General features: G+C 38.6%; 1 protein-coding gene across 2 annotated transcripts in view; it reads right to left on the reverse strand.

Annotated features, from left to right (window-relative positions):
• Window positions 1–20,774, reverse strand: part of RXFP1 (relaxin family peptide receptor 1) — a 61,926-nt gene that overhangs the window by 2,817 nt on the left and 38,335 nt on the right. For both annotated transcript variants that reach the window (XM_052690355.1, XM_052690354.1), the window contains 14 exons: window positions 15,595–15,699; window positions 14,730–14,835; window positions 12,511–12,582; window positions 11,103–11,174; window positions 9,891–9,962; window positions 9,436–9,507; window positions 8,545–8,619; window positions 7,949–8,020; window positions 6,823–6,894; window positions 6,397–6,468; window positions 4,912–4,983; window positions 3,030–3,101; window positions 2,594–2,823; window positions 419–829 (listed from right to left, as the gene is read on the reverse strand). In XM_052690355.1, coding sequence (XP_052546315.1) covers window positions 419–829; window positions 2,594–2,823; window positions 3,030–3,101; window positions 4,912–4,983; window positions 6,397–6,468; window positions 6,823–6,894; window positions 7,949–8,020; window positions 8,545–8,619; window positions 9,436–9,507; window positions 9,891–9,962; window positions 11,103–11,174; window positions 12,511–12,582; window positions 14,730–14,835; window positions 15,595–15,699 — 1,575 coding nt within the window. The remainder of the gene's footprint in view (window positions 1–418; window positions 830–2,593; window positions 2,824–3,029; window positions 3,102–4,911; window positions 4,984–6,396; window positions 6,469–6,822; window positions 6,895–7,948; window positions 8,021–8,544; window positions 8,620–9,435; window positions 9,508–9,890; window positions 9,963–11,102; window positions 11,175–12,510; window positions 12,583–14,729; window positions 14,836–15,594; window positions 15,700–20,774) is intronic.

Here is a 20,774-nt window from a genome sequence, read left to right on the forward strand (position 1 = left end):
TGCAGTTCCACATCACTTGTTTGCAAGTTGGGTAATAAAGAAAAATCCTTGCTCTAAACTGCCAATCCCATAAAATTAAACAGTCTTCTCTCAAACATGGAATCTCTACTCCAGTAATCACATCATCATCACCTGACAAGTGTTTGCTATTGGAGCCGAACAGCGCAGCTCTTCTCTTTACTTCCCTGGCAAAAATCTATTCCTTCAGGAACTCAATGATTCTACCTTCTTTCCAACTTCTGAGCCCTTCATACATCTTAAGATACCTAAGCATCGATCTAATATAACAAAATAGATTGGAAAAGGTCTGCATGAAAAATGAATATCCCAACAAAGCTGCCAAATCTGTTTGAAAATCAGGACTGTTATTGTATATAAGGAAGGCTTTAATCATGTATCAGGAAAAAAGGCAACTTACCTAAAAAAATGACAACAGAATAAATCTGACTTCCTGAACTTTCTGATTGCTCTGAGTGAAGAGGGAAACAGACGCCATTGGTGCCATAGTAGTTCCTGAAAAATTCCTTATTGCTCAGTGGAATAAAAGCAACAACAAACCCAATTATCCAGATAAGAACTAAAATGGAAATTGTCCTGCATTTTCTGGGCTTCAAACACCTAAAAGGATAAACTATGCAGATGTATTTCTCCAAAGTCAGGTAAGTCAACAGTAAGACTGACACCTCTGTAGACAGAATAGCCAGCGATCCCACCAATTGACAATGAATACTGTCCATCCACAACTGAGCGTGCTTGTTGTATTCTCCACGATATTTAAGATCAAAAGCTCCAATCACAAATAAATATATTCCCATCAGACAGTCAGCACCTGTGGGCATAGTGCTTAACATCATTATTTACACATCTGAATTTCCCGTTCTCTTTGTGTATATGTCTGTTGAAAAACAGACATGCACACGTTAGCACACGTTTTTAAGCCAGCTAATACACAGTGATAAAACCAATGTTAGAGTTGGAATGATACCGTGAGTTATAGCGAAGGCCACATAATTCAGCTCTGTTACTCCTTTTTGTCAGCTTTTGTTTGAGCTAATAGTCTATGTTTCACAGTTGTTTTCAGACTTATATATTGAACCCTGAATAAAATTGGTTTTCAAGCTGAAAAAGCATACTTCAATTTATAGAAATATGCTTTCAACCCTTTTCTTGGGTTGGATTAAAAGTTTAGTTTTAATTCGTCAATTTAATTCGTTCCATTTAAGTTTAGTTTAGATTTGTCCATCTTAGAATAATTCAAAACTGATGCGCACAAGCTTCTACTAAGACTTGAAAGCAGTCAGCAAACACAATCAACAGTGCTCTTCCTCCTGATTAGCTTAGCAGGGAAAGGCAGAAGGTAGAGGGAAGCTCCTGTGCGTGCCTAGGGTAATGCTAGAGGATTGCTGTGACATTTGTTGAGCTCCTTTTGGAGCATTAGAGTGAGTGAGCTTGTATTGTAGATCTCTCAGGATGCGCTCACCACTCCTCACGTGCTCAATAATGTTGGCAGGGTAAAAATAATCATTAAATTCTAGCATTTGCTTCACGTTTTCAACTCTAGTGCAGCAAGAGAAACAATGAGCCTTGATTGCTTATATTGAAATATCATGACACCTCTTCTTACTCCTATTATATTTTATATGGACTTACCAAGAAAAGGCTCAGTAACAAATATTTCTGCAATGCTAACACTACAAACTGAAGAGGAGCTGTCAACACAGAGCTGAAGGTGTCTCGTGTACACACACACATACATGCTTATGCATAGTCTCAGTGACTAGAAGTTTTGCATGGTGCTCAGATTTTTCTAATGGTTAAGCAATAACAATTTGAGAATCACTGACATGCAGTATATAGAAATGCTGCCATTTTATACCCTGCTGACAATTACATTTAAAAATGCAACTAATACCACTTGTGAAATGTTTAAGTTTAGATGGATTTGTACTGAGATGGGCTATTAGGAATGGTAACAGAATCCCATGCAATTGTTTAGATTGTTTAGCCTGGAGGAGGCTCAGGGGTGACTTCACTGCACTCTACAACTCTACAAAGGGAGGCTGTGATGAGGAGGGGTTTGGCCTCTTCTCCCAGGCAACAAACAGGACCCGAGGGAATGGCCACAAGTTGTACCAGAGGAGGTTTAGGTTGGACATGAGGAAGAACTTTATCTCAGAAGGTGGTGAGGCCCTGGCACAGCTGCCCACATTGCTGCGGGTGCCCCATTCCTGGAAGAACTCAAGATCAGGCTGGATGGGACCCTGGGCAGCTGAGCTGGTGGGGGGTAACCAGCCCATAGCAGGGGTTGAGACTGGGTGGGCTTTGAGGTCCCTTCCAACCTTCCAATGTCTACAGCACTAAAATCATGAAACCTTTGCAATCTATCAACAGTTTGTTGTTACAGAACAAAGGTAGCATCCAACAAGACTTCCTGGTGGGGAAGACATGGCATTTTGTATTGCCGTTCACACGAGCATGAGGGTTCAGTAAATCTAATGCTGGAGATGTGTCACCATTTTGTAATAACAAATACTGTACACACTATGAGCAGATTAAAACAATATTCTTCTACTTTCATGCATAGAATACTCACAGCAGAGAGACATTATTGAGATGCCGTGGAGCTTATTTTCCGATCTGATGTAAGGCCTCATACAGATAACAAAAATATTTCCAAAGCAAGTGATGGCAGATACAACCCAGACAAACACTCTCTGTATAATGCTAGCTAAAAGATTCTCCAGGGATGAAATCCCATCAGTATTAGGCTTACAGCTGCGCACGTGAGGGGCATATCCACAGTACTGGAACTTCTTGAAATATCTGGTCGTGAGAAAGAAAGACAGAAAATAGATGGCTCTATCTTTGTAGCCAGAATATAAAACCTCTTTGGTAAATACTCAGAAAATGTATCTCAAAAGAAGATAAATGAATTTTAAATTACTTAATAGCCGTTTTTTCTTATTCAGTAATCTGCAAACTGTGAAATTACAATCAAAGAAAACAAGCTGGAATGATGATCTACTTACATGTGGGAAAGGTTTCTAAGTGGAATGAACATTCTTCTCTGGATGTTTGCAATTTCAATGCCCTCCAAGCTGCTGTAAACAATATATTCTCAATGAAATGCAGTAGAAACTCAGTGGCAGAAAGACAAATTGGGTGAGCATTTATATTGTATTCATATCATGAAACTGTGCATTCATGTTATGAAATTAGAGATGAACTTAATTGTGTCTACTCCATCATTCTTTTGGAACTTGAATAGAAACCCTAAATAAAAGCTAAAGTGGAACAAAATGAATCACACTTAATTTTACTAAACTTGCTATTTTCCAGTATCTCAAAGAAGGCAGTTTTGGTGCTCTCAGCAGTGCCATCAATGATTGCCCTTCTCAAGTGCTGTTCTACCAACTCTCTTTCACCATCCCTGGAAAAATCATAACTCGTTCCAGCAGTGATATTTTAAATTTCTGCCTTCCATCCCAAATACTGCTTTACTAGGCAAACACATCACAGCAGGAACGCAGGATTTTATTGTGTCAAGAGCAGCAGGAAGCTGGTACACAGAATTCTGCATATTAGGGAAAACGTTGGACTTCTGGTGACAAATACATAGGAATTCTTATTTGATTTTTTAAAATAAATTCTAATACTCCTACAGTAGTAGACCAGTAAAGTGTAACTGTGCAGGTTGCTCTTTCAGAACTTCAGTTTCTGTATTCTAGTCTAAAATAATGAGATGTGTAACTTGCGAAAACATTCGGTTTTCCTTGTGTGGAACCTTGTTTGAATCCACTTTTAAATGCCATGAGTGCAAAATGCTTGCGAGTTCTGGGTATATTTAGGCAAAAGAGGGCAAAAGTACCAATCTTAATGGCTTTTAGTTTTGGGAAATTCTGCTATGAGACAAGAATAAATCCCCAAATATAGAAACCTGTAAATTTTAGTTAAGCCCTGAAATTAATCCTGGGCTTGATTTCCCTAGCTATATCTACTATTTTAAGCTGGGAAAGAGGGAATGGATATTCTACAGACTGAGGGCTGAGGCATACTGTTTCATGTAGATCTGTCTCAAGGTTCATCAGCTTTCCTAACTTGAAACATGGAAGGTCCTGAGCACTGAGTTGCACGAGTTCTTTGAGTGTTAAATAATGAATGAAGGACATGCTGTAACTTGAAAAAAAGAAAGAGGTAGCTTATAATTCTTTGCTGTGCTCAGATACTTGTTGTTGCTGTAACTTGTACAGACCTACTCCCTACATCACACGGTCTTTCCAAGCTGGCAGAATTCACGTTAGAGCTGCTGTGTTAGCCAAGATACAAAATTTTCCTCTCAACTCCCTAAAAAAGATTTGTAAAATCCCACCCCCTCTGACAAGACGGCCGAACCATGATTGCTTTGTGGGTTTTTTTGTTTTGGTTTGGTTTTTTAATGGTGTTAGTAGTAGATTCTGTAAGAGGTGAAACAGTTCCCTAGTCAAACCTGTACGTACATCAATTTCCTTTTGAATTCCTGCCTTTACTGATTCTAATGCTGTCTACCCATGGCATTCAATAGCCCCTGCTGAGCTTCACGTGACTCTAAACCCTATGGACAAGTTGTTCAAGATCAAAGCTGGGTTCCATTAAACTTGCTCTTTAACACTTGAAAAGACAACATCCTTTGTGAAGTGGAACTCACGATTTCTTTTCATTTGAGAAATATCCAGTAAGAACCTCGTATTTAAATGGAGGTATATTGGATTATTGCTAGTAGTTACTTTCCAGGCTGAAATTTGTGAATAGCTACAGTCTGGTTCAAAGGAAATTTCTTTTAAAACATGTTTTGTATTATGAACTTCTGAAGAAGATGTGCTTTATCACAAATAAACATAGGTAACTGTTTGAATAGAAAAACTTGATACTTACAGGGATTTGAGTTTGGTTAGAAAATCAAACTGGTCCATTTGTATTTTCTTGATTGGATTGTAAGAAAGGTTCCTGTAAATTCAACAGAGAGTTAAAGTAACATCATACATCTTCTTTAGAGCCTCTTCAAAGATAAAGTAAAACTACTTTTCAGCCCTCTAGGAAGGACCTGCTCTATTGGCAGTTGTGAATATAAGTAACATCGTTTCTGCAGTGTTATTCAGCTTGGTAAATACCCTTCCAAAGGAAAGAGTAGCCAGATGCTTCATTCTATGCTACTGCCACATACATTCACATGCACATCTGCATCCCCCAACCTGATGCTTGAAGGTTTTGAGTAAGTAAAAGAATGTAGCTGAACTGCACACATTTAGAAACAAAGTTTAGTTTGGTACTTGATAAAATCCATCACTTCTAATGATTTCTGTGAATACAGATATAGTTCTAATTTCTTCTCCCTATAACTCTTCCTTATGTTTTTGTTTAGATAAGGTAAATTTAACATGAAAGCTCAGTATCTGCAGCTGGCTACACTTGATTATCCCAAGAGTTGTGACTGATCCCAAGAGCGCTGGAAAAGCAGAAAAATAAGGTATTGCACATGCTGGGTCCTGGCTAGAAACAGAGATCTTCTCAGCTGTGTCTGGCAAGGGTAAGAACAGGGACTTTGCACAGGTGGGTTAACCTCCAGTAAAACTTGCTCATGGCAATGAACAAAAAAAGAAAGAAACAAAAATAATCAATGCTTTCTCAAAAGGTACATTGGGTTTACACAGCTTTGAGTGCACTGGGGAGTCTGGCTGCCTCTCCGTACTGTCTTCCTAGTTTAAAATCAATGCAGGATTAAATGTGCTGGCCTGAGCTCTGTGGAGAGATCTTCAGTTTTCTGACATAATCTTGCAGATTATGTAAGAAAGACTGGGACTTTTCAGCACTTGAGAGTTTTTCCATGCACGTTATGGAAAAGAAAGCAAGCCTTTTTTGTTTGTTTGTTTCATAATGTCTTATTACACTTTTTTGGATCTCTTTTACAAGAGGAAAGCACTTGCTAACGATGCTATTCAGTTCTTACTCTTTTAATTTTTAGAGCCAAATCATAACATCATGTTAAAAACTCCCATCAAAACGATAAAGTTCTCCTAATATAGCTAGCATAGGTCATTTTGCATACACTAGCAAGATCTGGAAAAAATTAGAATTTGAATTTGCTCAAAGAGAGCAAATTGGATATGGAAATGACATATTTTACAAAATTATTCAGGGCAAAATGGTAAACATAAAATTAAAGGTAAACGACAAACATAAAATTAAAGGTAAATGACATGTGAAATTGCTTTTGAGTCAAGTGTTTTTTAGGCAAAGCTTATACAGAGATGCTCTTTTTTTCCTGGCATTCATGAATGAAAGCATATCATATGAGTAATGTACAGTATAATAATAATAATAATAATAATAATAATAATAATAATAATAATGAATCCTTACAGTTGTGAAAGTTCCTTTAGATCCTTAAACACATATGCAGGAAGTGATTCAATCTCATTGCTAGCCAAGTCCCTGCAGAAACAGCCATAGGTGAGACGTAGTAAGTTCTCAGTAGGTTCAACAATTCTGCTGAAGAGTTTTGTAATTTCAAGACACACAGTTTCATTCTATTTGACAAATATTTCATACTAGATAGATTTTACAACACTTGGACTATAAAAGAATGCTGTTAAAATAACATGGAAAGCTAGAGACACCAGATTTCTCTTGGTCTAGTTATTTTGGAGACATAATTAGATCATAATTTGTTATTATTTCATTTGCATCAAAAAGAGTAAAATACCTTTAATTTATGGTAATTGATATATGGAAAATAAACTATGAAAGTCTGGCTTGTCATACAAGAAAGAGAAGAAATGGACTCACAGTTCATCTAGCATTTGGAGAGAAGAAAAGCTGTTTTCATTCAGAGATCTGATTTTATTTTGCCTCATCACCCTGGAAGGAGAAAACAAGCATATATTTCTGCTGCTCAAGGACTGCTTGGCTTTAAAGAAAACTTTTCAAAACTTTTAAGATTCTTTCTTATCTGGATCTTCAGAAATCAGCCTCACATATTCAGTTAACGAGCTCATCAGATACCCAATTGCACAAATAACTTGTGTTGCATGTATGCAAATGTACTGTGTGCTCTTCAGTTGTATTGTTACCTACCAACAACTAAAATAATTAACTACTGATTGCTTTGAGATTTCAAGATTATTTCAGGAATAAAACTAATTGTTGGGAGAGGTTTGAATGTTCAGGCTGTTCTTTCTGGCAAGCTCATTTAACGAGGCTGCCATTCTAGTGCTCTTCAGTCACCCCAAACATTCCTTTACCCATAGGAGATCCAAATACATCTTCTGAGAGCAGGAGAAAAATAAATTGGGCTAGAAGGCTTGGGACCTAACAGCCTTCAGGACATAAGCTCATGGCTGTGCAATTCCTTCACCCATATATCACCTGCTACTGCACTTGATCCTTGATTGAACGATCAATGATTTAATGAACGATCAATGATTTAATGAACAAAGAGAAAACCAAGAATAGGAGTACCATGGAAGAATTAAAAATTGGAAGTGAACAGGCAGGCTCCTAATCTATCAAATGGCTGACAGGATTTCTGAAGACATCGTGACATTACAGAAGAAACTTGGAAGAGAATTCTACAATTCTCAAATTGTTGGGCCAACCAGCCAGGCTGTTGAACTTTTTGAAATGAAGAAATGAGCCAAACGTGGTTTGTGTTTTTGCTGCATTTTGGTCTGTATTTTATTTTTTTTTCCTCCTTTTCCAAGTAAAATGTCAGACTGAAAACTTCTAAATATTGGTCATAACCTCTTCAGCGAAATTTAGCTGGGCACCTGAAGGCTGAATTCTGATACAAATTTAAACAGTGGTTATTCTGTACGGTGCTGATTTATAATTAAGTTTCCTTACATGTAAATAACCACAACATTAAGGAAAATTTCAGCTCATTCTCTCTAGCTAGTGTATCCCTATTACTTACAATACAGTTAAACTGCTGCAGGAGATGAAAGTGACGTTTCTTAAGTGATGAATATGGTTGCCTTCTAAGTCTCTAGGATATAAAAACAAAACATGCAAATAAATTTATTGCAATCAGGCTGTTATTCTAATGTAATTAAAGAAAGCTACTACCAGAACATTATGACTGCAAGAAAGAGAACAGAAACTAGACATCTAATTTCTCTGCACACCGGACTAATGACTCCAGGTCATCAACCCTGCTGTGAACCAGCAGGCATTCTGTGAGATCACTCCACTGTCCATTATAAAAAGTGCTACAGAAGTGCAATACACTGGATGTCAGGTGGAAATTCTTTACAGAGAGAGAGGTGAGGTGCTGGAACAGCTGCCCAGAGAGGCTGTGATGCCCCGTCCATCCCTGGAGGTGTTCAAGGCCAGGTTGGATGGGGCCCTGGGCAGCCTGGGCTGCTGTGAAATGTAGAGGTTGGTGGCCCTGCCTGTGGCAGGGGGTTGGAGATTCATCATCCCTGAGGTCCCTTCCAACCCTGGCCATTCTGTGATTCTGTGACACAAAGAAAAGAAAATATTTTCTAGTGGAAAATAAGGTATACTTACAGCCAGTTCAGTCTCGGCATATATTGGCACAGAGGTTTGTCAGGCAAATGAGCAAGAGAATTATTCATCATCTCACTGGAAACAACAACAACAAACAGTATAGCTGGCTACATTTGCAAAAAACGACATTGTGGAAAAAAAAAGCTCTTGTGCTTTTGAAAAAAAGGCAGAAAGCACTCAAAGCTTCGTTCATCTCTCACAGCTTTAGGGATACTATTATTTTCTTAAAATTCTGTACAACTCTGTGAAGCACTGCTTTCTTCCTTATCGCGCCAGTTACCGGGTAAAGGAAAAATATTTATTTCATAGCTTTTAAAATTAAACAAAGCAAGTCATTGTGAGTGTTTTGACTGTGCTGTCATAACATGTAATTTCTCTTAGTGACATGGGAAAGGAGAGATGGAGGGAGGTTTCTCTCTGGGCTGCTGGAGACCAGGGGCAGCTTATGGGCAGAGACTTGGAAAGGGAAGTAAGAGCAGGAGCCATGGGGCAGTGGTGGCTCCCCATAACCTCCCAGTAGGTAGCTGGCATATTTTTTTCCTAAGGAAAATACTGCAGACTTTCTTAGGAGTGAGTTTAGTGCTCGCCCAGGGTTTTTGTTGTAGATTCACTTTGCAAAGCGGAGGGTCTCACACATCCTCTTTAATCTCTGTTGTGGCTTCAGGAAAAGCAGTTCCATTCCCATTGATTGTGATAATTCATAACCACAGTTGGGCAGTTTGTCTGTGTGTGAAAATATGGGCTCCACAGGAGATGCTTCTGAAATAGAAGCTCTTCTGCAATAGCAGACAATATGGCGTGATGAGCAATCACAGCCATTATAAACAGATGTATGTATTTACTATATATGATCTTTTAAAGTAACACTTTTGATTCTTATTCCATACTTACAGGAGAATAAGTGATTTGAGTCCATAAAACGTCGATGGAGAGATCCGATTTATCCTATTGTTTTCAATTATCCTATAGCAAAACACATATCAAACTGAGAGCTGTCTACAGTCTTAAATTAAACAGATGAAAAAAGACAACAAGATTTGAAGTCACATTCTTCAAATACTCACTCAAACTACTTAAATGGTATTGGCACACTCCTGCATAGCAGGTCAGGGTATACATACTCACTTTCTTTCAGAATAATGTAATATTTTTAAGAAATATTTTTAACTTAGAGGAAGTAACTGCTTTCCATTTTTTCCCCCCACAAAGTGCAGCATGAGTCCCTTAAATATTATCTGGTACAAAAGCAGTGCTATGCACAACAGTTTAAACAGTCCAAATATTTCCTTTAACTTGCTTTAATTACTCCTTGAGAAGACAAACACATCAATGAGAAAGTTACATACAGCCATTCAAGTTTATGGAGATCTTCAAAGACGTGAGGCTTCAAGTTGGTTATCTTGTTGTTACTCAGGTATCTGAATCAAGATCAATAAAAGACAAACAAATGAGATGCATCAGATGCATGAAAAAGTGTTTTAAGATCTTTCCTTGATAATTGATGCAATTTCTTATCGTCTGACTTTTTGACTGTGGGAAATTTCTCTTTTTTTCTTTTTGAAAGATAGCCCACTTACAAGCAAACACACACTGGTATGTGATTCCAGTCTCTGTGTCCCCTGGAAAACCAGCTTTCTTTGGCATCAAGAGATGTTTAGGCATGAGTCTTTCATTGAAACGTCAGAGCAACTCAAATAGATAGATAGCAAGAGAGGAACTCACCACAGTGAGGGCTTTCTGAACAATTATGTGAAATATTTTGCCTTACAGATAAGAAAACACGGCACGCTGAGCCCTTTCACCATGCTACTTTGGAGCCCCATTCCAGTTTCATTATGTGGAATAATTAGTTCCACGAATTTTCTGCGGTCACATTCAGTCTTTGCTAAGGATATTAGTCATAAATGGAGATGCCCAAACAGTGGAAAAAGAAATGTGCACTATAAGACATCTGGGAGAGTAATAGAGGCAGTTGCCTTTATTACAGATAACTTCACACTTGTGAAGGAAATGTAAGGTGTACAATATTAAAAAAGAAATAAGATCCCATCACAAACACAGCAGAGACAAAAGACTGAACCGAGTGATGGAATTTACACATCTTCTCTTTCACTCAGCTCTTTCCTTACAAGTCTGGACTCCCTTACAAAAAGATACTACAAAATTATGGGAAAACAAAAGTGTTCTTTTTATTACTGATACTGGCTGCTCGTGTTCACTTCAATGAACCAGAATAGCACGTTAAAGAGTTCTAATTCAGTACAAGATCTTGCTTGTGTTTTACTCCTTTTTCCATTCTTTCTGACTATCATATTGTCTCCTTCTATTCTGCATATTTGGGCAATAGGAGTAATTTATGGAGCCCACTTGCATTGTCAGAGTATTGTCCTGACAGAGCACAGATAGCTCTCAATCTTTGTTTTCTCTTTCATACCATGGAGATAAAGATTTGGACCATTATTTAATCTCCTAACGTTGAAACAAATAAGAGAGTGATATCCGCAGCAATTCTCAGAGCTGTTCCAGTTTCTCTTAAATATTCTTAAAGCAATACTTACAGTTTTGTCAAGTTGTATAAACCCTTGAAAGCATGTTTGGACACGGCTCTGATTTTATTGTCCTGGAGATACCTAGGAAGATAGAACAAAACCAACAACAATCGATTCTCTGTTGCATGCAAAGTCAAAGGAAGCATAAGTAAAGAATTACAGTTTATCAGCTAACCTGGCAAAGAGGCCGTCAAGCTTTCTGACATCCTATATTTGACAATTATCATTTCAGAACTAGAGTTGCAGGGACTGCAAAGGTGTTTTAAAAGAAATAAAAAATCGTGGGGGAAACATAGAATGTGTGTAACGGGACATTTGGTTTGCCTACAATGAACAAGGAAATGGTTATGCTCCATCTCCTGATAGATCAGCCCTGAGGTTCCTGCTGTGGTGACAAAAACACCAGTTTTTACACAACAGGTCTGTGATGTTCACTGCTCAGGAGCTTTCTAAACACATGCACTCAGAGATGTGCAAAGTTCATGTCAGCAACACATACCTTCTTCAGGGAGGTATGTCTGTACTCTTAATGAAAACACATCTTTAAAGTCCTTAAGGCAATGGTACTTAATTAACACTGTGGACACAAGATGGTGCTGCAGTACAGAACACTTGCCATAAGAGCTGACATCCAGTATATTTCCTAGGAACGTTTGGTTTTAGGATTTTGCATGCAATCCTTAATGGAACTAATTCTATATCAATCACATTCATTAAAAGCTACGATTTTGAACAACACATGCATTGCACATCATAAACACACCTCCTGTTATACTGCTATGATAATTTGACTAGTTGAGCCTATAGCAGGGGATTGCAACTAGATGATCTTAAAAGTCCCTTCCAAACCATATCATTCAATGATTCTGCAACATCAGCAGATTGGTAGCAGGCACATTCAGAGGTAAAAGCTAATGCCATGTGAGTAAGCTTCCCATTCCAGTGGAAAGGCTTCAAGCTTTGATTTTGCTGAGTAAACGATTCATGCTTCCACTTCCTTTGGCATATTACAGAATCACAGAATTGTAGGGGTTGGAAGGGACCTCCAGAGATCATGATGTCCAACCCCCCTGCCAAAGCAGGTTCCCTACACCAGGTATATTGCTATTCATCACAAGTCTAACTTCATTCAGGCACGATGAAGTTTTAACATTTTGCTGGTACAAAGCAATCAATATAAGAAAAGTTAAATACACAGAAATCATAGCTTTGGGGAAAAAAAAAAAAGATGCCAATCGAATTATTTGAAGCAAACAGGTTTCATGATTAGTGAAGTACTGGAGTGTAAGACAAAACAGAATTTTGAGTGTAAATGAGGCCTGTCACATTAAGGCTTGTACAGTGTGTCAGAGAGAGTGAGAGAAAGAATGAATATTTAAACATCTTAATAGATATTTTAAGTTTAAAGCTTCCTTACAGGTTTTTAAGGCCTTGGTATTTTCTGAAAACATCAGCATAAAGTTTCCTTAGCAGATTCTTCTGAAGAGACCTGTAGGAATGAATGCACACAGTAAATCTGCTCTGTAGGTGTATCGAGGACGAACTTATCCTATTTCACACATTTGTAACCATTTCACAGATTCCGATGCATTTTCACAGTAAATCAAACGATTTGACAGAAATTTCTATAATAATTGGCTTTTTCCAGTAGAGTCAGGTTATATGTTTTGGACTGCTTCTGCACAGCTTATTAACTGAAAGATGTAGCTGTGCTCTTTACTGTCACACTCTCTTTTTAAAGTTAAACAGAATCAAATCCATTTGCATCAACCAATTCAAGTAAAGTGTTTATGCTAGAAGTGAGCTTGAGTTAATGGAGATTGTAAAAAGGCATGAAAGGAGAAATTATTTTACTCATTGTAATGTTGTAAGCAGCTGCTATTCCCATTTTCCACTTTTCATACAGACAGTATCCTTTCAATCCTCCCTGTCCAGACAATTAAAAAAATGTGATTAAAACACCATGGACTAATTTTAACAGTATAAGACCACAAATATAATCTGTAGACCTGCGGAAGGGTCTCTGTCACTACATGGTTGTGTCACAAGGCACTCCAAAGAGCTGGCAAGCTCCCAGTCAGGATGGAAAGTAGTTTTCAGCCTGAGAAAAAAACACACACTCTTCATCTTTGAGACAAGAAGCTTCCTTTGGAAACTTGCTGTTCATTCAGCCCTCACGTCAGATAGCTGACATGAGAAAAATAAAAGCTCTGTTCACTGGGAATTGAAAGAGTGAAAGGAAGACAAACACCAGGTGAAGACTGTGGAGACACCAATGCATAGCTTTGCCTTGGGCCTAAAAAAGTGGTGTTGCTGTTGTTTGCTTATGGGATAGGATTCTGCAGCTCTGCTGTCTGCCATTTTGCTGGCCTAGGGGTTGGTGATGCAGGCAGTAAACACCTATTTTTTGCTTTTGTCTCCTGGCAGCCAACAATTGCAATGGGTTGGGCTCATTGAGACTAGCAGTTCTCACCAGCTTCCAACAGTGCTGCAATGATTTTTTACTCTGTAAGAGCATCTTTCATACTGCTAATATACTAATATACTAATACATATAATACACATACTGCCCAATGCTTTATCATCTAAGAATACTCTTCAATGTTCTCGAGGAAGAAGACAAAGTACTGGTTAAATCCAAGAAGTGAAAATATTTGAGTATAAAGTAAAAACACAGATCTATTTCAAACTTCAAATGCATATACAGCTTATTTCCCTATTTGTGTTTCTCTACGTCCCTGTCTGCACTGGGCACTGACTCAGGTGTTCTGACTAGAACAAAACCCATTTAGGACATGGTTGAAGCCTAGTCAGCTTCCCTGACTCACTGCTTTTTTCTAAAGTCATAGCTGCACCTTTATTTTTGAAGCCTCTGCTGTCTCTGAGCCAGCAGCTGGTTTAAATACATATTAAATACATATGACATTCTGCACTAACCTGAATTCGAACTACTGAATGGGAACCGACAAGAATCCCATCCAGATGCAAACAGAAACTCAACAGAGATCTGTACCTTTGATTTTTCAAGAGAGATCCTTGGGACATTTGATACAGCTCTTCACCATGCAGAAAGTGGCCTCTCATAGAAGTGCTGGCAAACAAAGAGCAATACCAGCCACTCTTCCAGAAGTGAGTATTACACCTATTTATCTGTATGATGACTCACCTCAGGTTAAATCCTGCTAAATAAAAGCCTGTTCAGAGGCATTGAATGAGAGCTATTTGCTCAAGTAGGTAGTTTTACTAGAATCAAGGTTATTGGCAAGAATATAGAGGGGGAATATTGCCAGGATCGTATAACAATGAAACAGTAAAAAAGTCCTAAATGAAACATTTATTTTTAAATTTCTTTAGATTTTCTGATTATTATTATTATTATTATTATTTTGCTAGCACAAGTCACTGTTACAAATATGGAATGACCACTCTCAAGTTTTTCAGTTCCTTTTCTCCTGTGGTATGCAGTGAAAATCTGTACTTCAAACCTTAGTGGACTTGTTAACAGAGAGTCCCTATGCTTTCAAAAACACCAGCTGAGCCAACTGGTTCTAATCACACAGCTGTAGTTCAGAAATGGCTGTAGAACTGATTGTCAAGCCTGAGCATAGCACAAGACCCCTGTCATGCTCTACTCACATCATGGTGATGTTTGAAGGGACCAAAGGCACGGCACGCAGTTGGGCAGCATCGCAGGAGACCTCCAGCCCTTGGCACGTACATTCTGCTGGTACAGCACCAGCCACTGCAGGAAGGCATGAACGTGGAGGAAGATTGGTTTTGCGTTGCGATGGGATGCGGAGGAAAGAAATACAGTGTAAAAGAACAGTGAAGCTCAAAGATGGATCTACCGGCCTGTGTCACATGGAGTTTAAATTAAGGAATACTCCTTTTTTACATCATTTAAATAGATCTCGGAATGCCCTAATAATAAATGTAAAGGGACATTAAAAAAATGCTTCAACTCCCAGCCACAGAGAAAGAGCTTTTACAATAGAGCTTTAGGCTTGATACAAGATGGCATGCTACATTTTTTCAAATTTTTCTGACTTTTTAGATCATTTGATTCTTTTACATCTACCAGAACAAGCAAGGTTCCATCTCTGTGATTAATCTCAGTGCTCAAACTAGACCACTTCTGTATGAATGGACAAATGACTGTAGGGGTAACAGAGAGTAGGGTTCAATAAATATTTGTTGAGTGATGAAGTGAATTTGAAGGAATGTTGTCTTCATTTCACTCTGAAAAATATGCATTTCATGATCTTTTCAGCTGTATTCATGTATTCAATGAAACATTCACATTGCCCTCCTAACTGGCAAACATTTGGCACTCTAACAGAAAACCAGTCACCCTATTGCAACTGAAATTAGCTTACATACATTTGTTAGTCTGAGGCATTAATTTTATTTCACTAGAAATGAAACTGCGCTACATTTCTATTTCTGATGAGCCCATTTGCTAAATATTTATTTCCAGGACTTGTCAATAATAACAACTTACAGCACTCCGATGTCCTGGTCTGAAACGCGTACAGGGATTTCACTTTGCTGTATTTCCTCTTTGCGTAATGCTTGTCGAACTGCAGAGACCATCCATTGTTGTCTTCTAACAGAACAAACAAACAGCACACACATTAGAATAATACCTTCACTAAATTCAGTAGCATCTATTTTCTGCTTTTTTTTTTTTTTTTTCTCAATAATGTGATTATTCTAGAAGATTTCATGGAACAGTAAATGAGCTTGTTTGAATATACCTGTCCAATTACTTCTATGTACTAAGTTTGTAGGTTGCACGGAAGGAGTATCTTCTGATGCCTTAAGCAACTCAACAGTCTCTGTGCAAGGGAAGGAAAAGGGGGGAAAAGGGGGAGAAAAGGGGAGGGGGAAAGGGGAGGAGGAAAAGGGGGGAGGAAAAGGGGGGGGAAGAAAAGGGGGGGAAAGAAAAGGGGGGGAAAGAAAAGGGGGGGGGAAAGGAGGAGGAGGAAAAGGGGGGGGGAAAGGAGGAGGAAAAGGGGGGGGAAAAGGAGGGGGGAAAGGAGGAGGAGGAGGAGGAAAAGGGGGGAGGGGAAAGGGGGGGAGGAAAAGGGGGGGAGCAAAAGGGGGGGAAGAAAAGGGAGGGGAAAGGGGGGGGAAAGGGGGGGAAAGGGGGGGAAGAAAAGGGGGGGGAGAAAAGGGGGGGAAAAAGGGGGGGGAAAAGGGGGGGGGAAAGGGGGGGGGAAAAGTGGGGGGGAAAAGGGGGGGGGAAAAGGGGGGGGGAAAGGGGGGGGGAAAAGGGGGGGGGAAAAGGAGGGGGAGGAAAAGGGGGGGAGGAAAAGGGGGGGAGGAAAAGGGGGGGAGGGAAAGGAGGAGGAGGAAAAGGGGGGGGGGAAAGGAGGGGGAGGAAAAGGGGGGGAGGAAAAGGGGGGGAGGAAAAGGGGGGGAGGAAAAGGGGGAGTGAAAGGGGGGGAGGAAAAGGGAGTGGAAAAGGGGGGGGAAAGAACCTTTGACAGCTGCGGTCTGCTTTTTGTCTTGCTAGTTTGAGTCTGACCTCTCTTCAGCTCTGATGATGTCCAAACGTTTCTAGTTTAAAGCATCTCATTTGAATAAATTTGCACCTGCAGCAGCAGTGCTCCTTAGGATGGCACTCGCTATCTGGTGAGCTGAAGCATCAGTAGTAATCAGAAACATTATTTTGTAATGATACCTGCTGTCAAAAAATACTTACACGAGAGCCCCAAGGATGGCTGTGCTGATTTTATTATTACACTCCTAGTTGCATTTGTTTAATACATTAACACTGGCTTCCTCCATTCTGCATGGGAACAGTCCAGTTGTACTAGTTAAGTACCATTCCTCATGGACATTTTTTTTTTTAATGTTCAAGCAAGAACTGTTGTCTCAAAAAATAGGCAGGGAGAAGTGAAACATGTTTAATTTTTTGTAAATTCTCCCATTCTGAAATTGTCTCTTATTCCTCGTGTCACATTACAATGCATTTTCCTCAGCTATGCAGGGAAATTACCTTGCAAGCATCTCCTGAAGTGAGCCCACAGTGTCAGCAGATGGAGCTCTTCTGAGAGATGCTTAAGCTGAAAAGCTGTGTTCTAATTAACAGGTATTCTGAATGAGTAGGAACTTCAGACAAACTATCTTTAATCTTCTATTCATTTGTTATGCATAAATTGAAAAAAAATTAAAGCAAAAAGAAATCTCTGTCTTCAGGAACTGTTTTATAAAGAGGAAAAAAAAAAGGTTTGATTTGAAAATACATGTTAACCATATTATGCCCTGCAAGAACGTCCGTTTCCCACCCACAGAAGGCACTTTTTTCATTAACTTCCTTGAGAGCACCTGGTGTCTGCTGAAGCATTAGCAATTTTGCCCAGTCAGATCATTAAGCTGATTATCAGAAGCTGCATAATTCATTTTGGACAAAACAAAGAGAGTCTAAATCTGCTGAAAGATTGCTTGGCTTGTTTTAAATACTGAGCAGCAATTCAGTTTTAGGACTGGATTACAAACCCAAAATTCTATAATCAATGAAATGAGGAAAACAGCTCCTTTGTCCAGCAGTGATTACAGACCTCCTGTCGTGCAGTTAGAGCTGTAATGGGGTTTCCCCTACCACCATTTCTGTGTTGTTGGTTTTTTTGGGGGGGGTTTTGTTTTGTTTTGTTTTAATTTTAAAAAGGATTTCACTCTTTAATTTGCAAAACTGGACCCAGCAACTGGGGAGCTGGTGGAACTCCTAGTAATAGCACATATACAGAGGAGGTGAGATATAAGAGGAATCTTTCATTGAGGGTTGTGAAATAGAGGTTTTTAAGCATGCATTAAAACTGAGTTTATTCTCAGAGAATAGTCACAGCAAACAAATACCCTGCAGCCAGGAATACAGTCTCAAAACACGGAACTTCTAATCCATAATTAGAATCATAGAAAGGTTTGGGCAACTAACTGCTTCTCTGAATGCATAGTTAAAAGCCATCAATTCTAATCCTCTTGTAAGCTGACATTTAAGGCATCACTTTTTTTTCTGTCTGTACTTCTCTGTTTCTGATGCTAAAGGGTGGATAGATTAAATCTGATTCCACTCTTTAGTACTTTTAAAATGCTTTTGCCACGTGACAAAGCGTTTACAAAGGACGACCTCTGCAGTCTATATTTGCAGAGAGAAGGCACGAGCAGAGCTTCCTATGCTAAAAGAAATGAGGGAACAGTTCACAGTGAAGTGGAAGTTCACCAGTGGTTCCAAGTAAGTCGAGAGACAGCTGTGTATTTTTGAGCAGTCATAAAAGAGAAGGGAGGAATGAAGAAAAATGAAGACCGATTATTTTGTACTGGAACCATTAGGGCTGTCTAGAATGTGTAAGTTCATTGCAAGAAAGAAAACAGCATTTTTTTCCTTCTTTTTTTTTTTTTTGACAACATTTGAAAAATGCTTGGTTTGGGCCAAGTCTTGTGTAAAGTGTGGAACAGTCCATATTTCACGTGAGTTGCTTTGTCAAATCCCAGATGAACGCGCTGCATGAACAACTGTTTTGTGCAGCCATTCAGCGGAACACCAAATGCCAGAACTCTGAAACGCTTTGTAATTCTTTAGGGTTTATATGGTACGTTTGTGACCTGTTTACTACTGTTGAGATGAGGTTCTCCAAACTGTTTAAGAAATGACTGGCAATAGCGCTGGTCCTGAAATTCAAAATCCATCGTTTGAGGGAGTTCAGCTCAGAAGAAAAGTTACTTTTTCCTGAGCCAGTTCTAAAATAGTTTATGTTGGCTGTACTTCAGTGAGAAGGAGATCTGAGAAAACAAGGCGTAAGTGAATATTCCCCTGTGTGGGAGAAATGAACTAAATAACTGTAAACTGGACTTAGTTGAAGGCAGATTAACATACTGTTCCTTCCTGGAGGTTGTCAATTAGCATTTCTGATGGGAATGAGAATGAGTGTGTTAATCTTGTCAAATTATCTTCTCAGTGACAAATCCCAGAAAAAACATCCCTTTTGCTCATTTAAAAAATGTTAGTCACAAATGATAAATGTCCACACTGTATAATATATAAGTACAGCCCTTATATAAAGAACATTCTCTATAAAACTTTCTCCTTCTCTTGACTGTGCGTTCATTATTACGAAGAGAAATGATATCAGTGAAATGAACAAACACTTCTGCATTCTAAAGAGCCACTGGGACACTCTTTGATTTTGCCTTTTGCTGTTGATGGACATAATTCATGGGTGTATTTATTCCAATATATTTTCTCTCACTGTAAGAAATGACTTCAGGATTTAAACATAATACTTTTTAGTATTATGTTTAAAATCTGTGTTCTATGAGCAAGAATGAGGGAGCAACTCCTTTTAAAACATTCTCATAACTGCCCTTTTCCAGCCCGAGGATATGCTGATACATTCCAATAACTCATGGCAAGACCAAACCCATACTGAGATTTTACACAGAGAGTCTTGCAGAGCCTGGAACATTTGACTCTGGGAGTAAATTTCTCAGCCCAGTTTAGATATCCAGGTGAAGACCATTTAACTTGCTTGTCAAAGCAAAGGCAACATGCCCCACGCCAAAACGTGTGCTACTGTACACTGATCCTTCACTGTACCTGCTAATGAATTTAAATATAACATGCCTATTTATATATGACAATGTTATCTCAAAAACAAACAAACAAAAAGGTATTATATCAATTCAAATGAGATTTACACTTTTCTAAATGAGCTCGATTTCCTGCTTGCATGTGTTTATTCTTGATTTTAAGACACCCATATTAAACCACTGCAAATTTAAGGAGATAAGCAGGCTCCAATTTCCAAAAGATAAATATCATCTCAATATTGTACCTTTATTCCTGTAAAGCGTTTGCACAGGAGAGCTTTCTAGTTTATAGAACAGAATTTTTCATCTATATACATTATTCGATTTTTCTGTTTTGTTTTTCTAGAACTATTTACCAGTTTTGAAATAAGTGTGACAATAAATTAATACAAGCTAATAGCACAGATATGCACATAACACCTTGTATTGCTCTGAAGATCCACTATGAGTGAGCCATGACTTTGGAGACCCAAGGAGAAAATGTCTAGAAAAGAGCTTCCCTCAGCTATCAAAAATCTTTCAAGATCTTATTGGTTGATTGAATAAAAACCTCCAGAGCTTCAGCAAATCTATCTGATTGCTTTAGATCAGTGTAAATCTAATAATTTCAGTGGTGTGTGCAGCTGGATGAATAGCCAAGAAGAAGAAAAAACTTGTCCCTATAGAATTGCATATATAAAAAATCTGATGTGACACTCAAAGATCTGATCTTTCACCAAATGTTTGCTACACTGAACACATGCTGCTGAATTCCAAGTGTTTTCTTTTTGCTTTATAAAGAGAATTTACAGGCTCAAAGCTCAGTCTTGTCTCATGTTTAAATCTCCCGTTTTAAGCATTATGTACATAAATGGCATGCCAGGAAAACGTTAGACTAAGTATAAATATCATTTATTATTTGAAAAACAGAATTGTCCAGCTTGTCTGCAATCTGCTGAGGCAAAGCCAAGAATGTCACATTCTCTGAAATTTCCCATTTTGCAATTTTGCAGTATTAAAGCATGTAGCTTTCAGACATCCCATAGAAATTTAGTTTTCTGCTATGGAAATCTAAAGTATGATTTACTAAATCTATGAACTGCAGTAGTT

This window comes from Tympanuchus pallidicinctus, unplaced genomic scaffold (assembly GCF_026119805.1).
Source record: "Tympanuchus pallidicinctus isolate F22 unplaced genomic scaffold, pur_lepc_1.0 scaffold26, whole genome shotgun sequence".
In the NCBI taxonomy this organism is placed as follows: Eukaryota; Metazoa; Chordata; class Aves; order Galliformes; family Phasianidae; genus Tympanuchus; species Tympanuchus pallidicinctus.